This window comes from Psammomys obesus, unplaced genomic scaffold (genome assembly GCF_907164565.1).
Source record: "Psammomys obesus unplaced genomic scaffold, mPsaObe1.curated_primary_1811, whole genome shotgun sequence".
Taxonomy (NCBI): Eukaryota; Metazoa; Chordata; class Mammalia; order Rodentia; family Muridae; genus Psammomys; species Psammomys obesus.
Genome location: NW_026585504.1, coordinates 30532869 through 30539427, shown reverse-complemented (window position 1 = coordinate 30539427; position 6559 = coordinate 30532869). Strand labels below are relative to the sequence as shown.

Below are 6559 nucleotides of genomic sequence, written 5' to 3'. Positions count from 1 at the left end.
AAACCCAGGGCCTTGCACATACTGCAACTGCAATCAGCTGTAACTCCGGCCCTTTTGATTTTGAGATAGGTTTTTGTCAAATTGCCCAAGCAGGCCTTGAAACTTTGCTCTTCCAGTCTTGACCTCTGGAGGAAGTTCAAGTTTCAGGCCTAGGCCACAAGTCCTGGCTTACAACACTAGAGCTACTTTTGTGCTAGGCGTTAATGTAAGCATGATCAGTATAGTGGCTCATGTAATTCTTCTTAGTTTTCAATATGAATAGCATCGCCTATCTACCCAAATCCATCAAGTATTCACAGATTACAGATCGCAGATGACATCCATTTCCCTGGCTAGGATGTTGGGCTTTAAGCAGCTCTGCCTTGGGATTTAATAAGTCCTTCCCTTATTAATCCCTTCTCCATTGTTCTGACTTTTTAACTTATTTGACCAGGTTTCTACCTGTTGCAACAAAAAATTACTTCACTGAGAAGGTTCCTGGTGAGGAGGGTTAGCAGATGGGAATTCAATCCTGCACTGTGGGAGGCAGTGAACAGAACAAAAGAATCTGGGCATTGTTAGTTAAAAATGAAGGGAGTTATTTATGGCAATAGGAGATTTGGCTCATTGTCACTGGGTCTCTGTTCCTTCCCTTCTAGTAACAGAAACGTCAACAGAAACTTGCGAAAAACTACAGCCATCCGTTCAGTCTTGAGAGAAGCTCCCACAGCCAAAGCATAAAGAACAGGCATGTTTTCCTCTGGAGTTCCACCCAAGTGAAGTTATGCAAGGACTAGTGAAACAAAATCATTCTGTTGTCTTGAAACAGGTACTCAGCTATGAGCAACGGACAACCCAACTTCAGATAGTGTAATCAAATACAACCTGATGGTTTTGTCATTGCATAACTATCCAGAGATAGGCAGCTGCTAGCTTGGCAGTCAGTTGCTCCACACTGTCTGGGCTGCTATCTTGGTGGTACTCTTGGTCTTTCCCTCACAAACACAAAGTCACTGTAGACCTTCCCACGTTGCGTTCAAGTTCAAGGCAGAAAGAGATGGTGGGAAAATGGTGTTTCAGTTTTCCTTACTAGGAAATTAAAACCTTTCTTATAAAACTTTCGGCTGTGTTCTTGCTCATGTACTCTGGCCGGATCTGGATCTTGTAACCATGTGAGCTTCGAGAGGAATGAGGAAAGCCCGTGTTTACTTTCTCCAGCCTCTGGGCGTGAAGGAAGCAAAGGGAAAGGACTGTGATTGGCCTAGTCCCTGGAACACCAAGAAGCAGCATCTTCCCGGCAGTGGCCTCACTGAAGGCCACACTGTTGATCTGGCCCTATTCCTGAGTCCCTGATAGTTGTCCTGGGCTCTGCACCTTCCAGACGTAATTCTCAAGCTTTCAATTCTGTTAAGGTTTCAGCACCTTCTCGCAGGCTCAGCTTGTGCCCACAGGCTTGGCTTTAGGCTGCTTGGTCTTCAGCTGGTGGGGCTATTTTAGAAGGTTCTGGAAGCTTTGGGAGGTGGAACCTAACTGGAGGAGACAGATCAAAGTTAAGCACAGCTTGTTGGTTCTGGTTGATGAGGTTTACTTGGATGTCTGCTCTTTTAGGTGTCTTTACAGCACCCAACTCCACTGACCTAGCTCTCATATTCAGGTTCATTAACTAGTTATTTTTTGTTTTATTTTTGTTACTTCTACAAGTAACAAGGGAATCCATCTACCTAGAAAAAAAGCGCAAAGGCTGAACTGCAATTTGAGGACTTTTTTTTTTTTGAAAGAGTGGTAATTGTGACAGAGGTGGGAAAACCCAAGCCCTCAAATCTACACCAGCACAATGGCTAGCTAATTCAGATTAGTAAAAAAGGGCTGTTGTGTGTTTCTTAGAATAGCATGACTCTTAGATTATGGCACAAACAACCCCAACAAGAGCCAGCCTGCTGCCAGGAAGAGGGACTTAAAGATCAGAGGCCAGGAAGGCGGCCATGGCCTTGCCGTGGTAGGATACAGGGTTCCTTTTTAAAACAGGTTCTTGATGTCACAGATGAAAGAATTTTAAAAATAAGACATAGAGGGGAACTTGCCGACAATTTATTGGAATTAGGAAGAGAAAGCAATAGATCGTGTAGCTGCTGGGAGAGGAAAAGTGCCCATGCTCACCATCGACCATCTGCAAGCAACTGGATGTGGGCAGCTGGAGTATATAATATTTCCTTAATGGGAGAGCTTTCTGGTCTTCTGTGCCCTTAGGCATTCCTACTGTATATTTCTTTTCATCATTTAACTTAGGCGCCTCTTGTTTACATAATAAAATAGCCTTTGTTCTTTGTTGTAAGAGGAACTCGTAAAGGCAGTTCCTGCATGGTGCTCTTATTTCTGCTTTATAGACAACTGACCTACCAACACTGATGACACGGTTTGTCCATCAAGAGCCCTTATTGCTCTTGCAGAAGACCCTGGTACCGTTCCCAGCACCCACATCTGCTGACCTCTCTGTGGGCTTCTGAGTGCACATGCAACAGATAGATACATCCATGCACACACATATTAAAATCAAAATTAAAAAAGGAAAGAAAGAGAGTTGATTTACAAGGCAAGCAGCGTGCTAAGTGGAGTGACATTTGCCTCTAATCCACCAGGCAATTTTGTGGCGAGCCTCCTCCACAGAGGAAGTTCTCATCCACTTATGGAGCTGAGACTGATCTTTTCTGGCCCCCACCCATCCCTGTTCATTGGTGGAGGTGATCCTCAGGAGAACATCCTTGTGGAAATTGACCTCCCCTTAGTTAATTGACTAACATTTCACAGAGGCGAGCAGTACCAGTGCCTTGGGCAGAACTAGTTCTCAGAAATGGGTGTGGTCTTTGAGGTGGGCCCATGAGGATATGCTTTTGGTGTTCAGCATCTGTCAGCTCCTGATAATTTACGTTTATCATTTTATTTAAAAAAAAAAAAAAGTTGTTTGCTTCAGAGGCATTACAAATTCAGACTGTTTCCCCTTCCCAGAGTATTCCACAGGGTGGCTAAACATATCTTCTCCCTCTGTAGAGGATGAAGCCTGCCATTCATTCTCTCAGTTCCTAAGTAACACCGAGTCAGTCAAGTCCGCTAGGACAAAGGACCCGGTTGTTGGGGAAATAGTTTCCACTCCCTGAGGAGAGAAAGGCTGACTTTCTCTCACAGTCTTGGCCAGCTCCTTGTGCAGTATTCGCATGTGGGAGCAGTGGAAATAGAATTGAGGGACGCTGGGAGGAGCCCAGGGCCGAGAGGAAAGGGCACGGAGGCTATTTTAGGAAGGGCGGTTCAGGGCAGCAGCAGGGACCGAAAGAGGTCAAGGACGCCGGCTAGCGCCAAGGCCGCTCGGCTCCCGGGGCGGGTCCTCCGCGCTCCAGAGCCCCGCCTCCCAGGGGCGGGGCCGGAGCGAAGGGCGGGGCCGCGCTCCGTCGGGGAGGGGCCTGTGGAACCTCGGAACTCCTAGACACGGGGCTTTGGCGCGCGTCTCCCGGCGCGGGGTTCCTCTCACGCAGCCTCCCATTCAAAAGATGCCGAAGGGGCGGCGCGGCAGCCAGAACCCCAAGATGAGCCAGCGGCCGACCCCGCCCCTCTACTTCCCGTCGCTCTACGACCGGGGCATCTCGTCGTCTCCGCTGAGCGACTTTAACATCTGGAAGAAGCTCTTTGTGCCGCTGAAGGCAGGCGGGACGCCGGCGGCCGGGGTAGCAGGAGTAGCGGGGGTCCGACCCCTGCCTCTGGCACCCTCAGCCACGGGGCCGCCGCCGCCGCCGCCGCCGCCGCCGCCGCCTGGCCTGGGCCCTCCCAGCGAGCGCCCGTGTCCTCCGCCCTGGCCCTCCGGCCTGGCCTCTATCCCCTACGAGCCTCTGCGCTTCTTCTACTCGCCGCCGCCAGGGCCCGCCGAGATGGCAACTTCGGCCCTGGTCCCCGGCTCCACGACCCCCTGGCTCACCTCCGCCTCCCACCCCGAGGAGCTGTGCGAGCTAGAGATCCGGATTAAGGAGCTGGAGCTGCTCACCATCACTGGGGATGGCTTCGACTCCCAGCGCTGTGCGTGACTGCTAACCGAGCCCAACCCTAGCTGCCCTAATTGTCCGCTAGAGTCTGTCAGGCACCACAGTATGACCCCACAAGGTCCCCGGCCTTAGGTGTCCTACTCCCAAAAATCTGTTCTCCAGAGATCCAGACCACCACGTGCTAAATTTCAACCGACCCCCGCCTCACCGCACACCACGCTAATCAGGCCCTTGATGTAATGTAGATTTTGGGTCTTCGCACCTGAAACATTCCCTTGCTAAACTTAATCTTCCTACACAGTAACACCACACTTTGTAATCTGGGGTTCCACAGGCTGCCTATCTCTAGAGACTTTGAGCTTCAATATTCAAATCTTAAATTGGGGTCTGTGGGTGAAAGGAGATATTAGAAGTTGCCCAAACCTTGAGGAGCCTTGGTCTCTGCCCTTCCCTAGGCCCCAAGCCCCTCTGACAGGATCTTGGACCCTGACATTTGATCTTAAGTCTGAGGTTTTAGGGATCCACACCAGAGCAGACCAAGCATGCTGATGTGAGCAGGGGTCCTCTGGTATGTGAACTCATGCCTCTTTTCCACAGTAAAGCGGTTAAACCCAGATTTATTTCCAATTGCTCAGGAATTAGTAGCCATAGTCTGGCTTGAATTTGACCATCAGAGGAGGGGAGATGGATCTGGAAAGATAATTTCCCCTAATCTGTACCACAGGTTAAATTGTTCCCACAGGGAGGTGAAATGTGGGAAAAAAACCAAAAACCTGTATATTTAGGTATGCATCATGGGAATGGTCTCCAATTCATCCGATACCCTGTAGGATACACACAGAGCCACAGGAGAAAAGGTCCCTAGAGCTGGCCTTTTCCGTTTTATGAGTTAGATATGTTCGAGCTGTTAGGAATTTTTAGGATTGTGCAGTTACTTCTCAGAAGCTTGCTCTGGAGATCAGAAGATTCCTTAGAGCGAAGGTGGTGCACACTTAGAATCCCAGTACTTAGGTGGCGGAGGCAGAGGGATCAAGAGTTCCAGAACACCCTGGGGCTACATAGGAAGACTCTGCAAAACAAAACAAAATCCTTCCCGGCTATCGCTGAGTCTGTTTTGCTCTCCTACAGATAAATTCCTGAAGGCGCTGAAAGATGAAAAATTACAAGGACTGAAGACGACCAGGCAGCCTGGGAAGTCGGCCTCCTTCTCCTGAGGAGCTGCCCTCCAGAGCTGGGCAGCCGCCTCCTTAGGTGTTAGTGCTTAGATAATGTGTCCTATTTGTTGTCATTTCAGAGACGGTTATTTTCTGTTCTGTATTTACTACTGTTGTTGTTGCTCTCAGCACATACTAGACATCCGGTGCCCACTTGGTGTGGTAAACCCCACAGCCTCCCTCCTCTGAGGTGATGCTGGGGGAATCTCACCTGTGGGGGGTAGAATTGCTGTCTGACCTACTGTTGTGAGTCAGGGAGTAGTAGATCCAAGGCTGCCACTGCCTGGTAACCCCGGGCTGGGAGGCTCAAAGCACAGGCGGTGAATCCTGGTCCTGATGTTGGCTGTGAGCCAGAAAGAACCTTTCAGGGCTAGAGCTACAGTTGGAATTTGAGTTGCCCTCCATCTCAATAGCTTGTTTTTAAGGAGTATTTGTTCTTCAAAAAAATAATTTTTGAGCCACAAAACTCTGGTGATCTTTTTAAAGACACGGTCCTTCTAAGAAGTTCACATAACAATATTCAAGAAGCAATTTGTCAGTTGCTTATTATACACTTAACCCCTCCCCCTCCACCTAAGCACTTGGGAATTGGAGATGGGGAACAATCAAGTGGAAATATAAATGAGTGAACCACAGAAAACGACATGCCAAACAAGAAAAAGGGGCAGTACAGTAAAGGTAGCCAGACTATCCTAAGGAAGGCAGAGAGGGGTTTCGGACCGGGTTTCTTTGAAGAGGTGGCATATTTGGGTGCTATTTTGAGACTGGGACTATGTACCCCAGGCTGACCTTGAATTCCAAGCCTTCCTGCACTCGCCTCCCCAATACTGGGATTACAGTTGCATGCTGCCATTGAAGGTCACAGCCTTGTGAGGGAATGCTCCGGGAGAAAGGACCGGGCCAGGGCGAAGGCTTACACTGGGCACGTGCCCACATTGAGTCCAAGCCAATAGGTAAGATGGCAGAGCAGAAGGGGTGAGGGAAGATTGGTGGGGGTGAATGCAGAGAAACTCGCTCACGTAGGGTCTTGGAGCTGTGGCCAGCTCACAGGAGTCCTTAGAGGGTATCAGTCGTCCTGCTGCTACACTGTGAATAGACAGCAGGGGCGAAAATCAAGGAAACCAGGACAGCGGTTAGCAATCAGGAACCCAGCTGAAGAGAGAGTGCTGACAACAGTTTGTGTGTTGAAATACAGTGTCAGGAGTCACTGTGGCTTGAACTGCAACCACCAGTGGGATAGGCTCTGGGGGGAGGTGAGTAATTTAGTCTGAGGTGTGTGTGAAACAGAGGGCTGGATAGCTGTGGGATGTATGAGCCCAGGCATCCAGACAATGCCTGTGG

The 6559-nt window shown here is 49.5% G+C and overlaps 1 protein-coding gene across 1 annotated transcript; it reads left to right on the top strand.

The window, feature by feature from the left end:
* The first annotated feature begins 3448 nt into the window (after window positions 1-3448).
* On the top strand, window positions 3449-5674 carry CUNH11orf91 (chromosome unknown C11orf91 homolog). The gene is made up of 2 exons (XM_055599564.1): window positions 3449-4038; window positions 5133-5674. Exons 1-2 carry the CDS (start codon window positions 3519-3521, stop codon window positions 5216-5218), a joined length of 606 nt encoding a protein of 201 aa, XP_055455539.1. The 5' UTR covers window positions 3449-3518; the 3' UTR covers window positions 5219-5674.
* Window positions 5675-6559: the final 885 nt, after the last annotated feature.

Excerpts from the sequence above, each read along its gene's own strand:
- CUNH11orf91 (XM_055599564.1), top strand. The coding sequence starts at position 3,519 with ATGCCGAAGGGGCGGCGCGGCAGCCAGAACCCCAAGATGAGCCAGCGG. Across the intron at positions 4,039-5,132 it reads TGGCTTCGACTCCCAGCGCT|ATAAATTCCTGAAGGCGCTG; the intron begins GTGCGTGACTGC and ends GCTCTCCTACAG.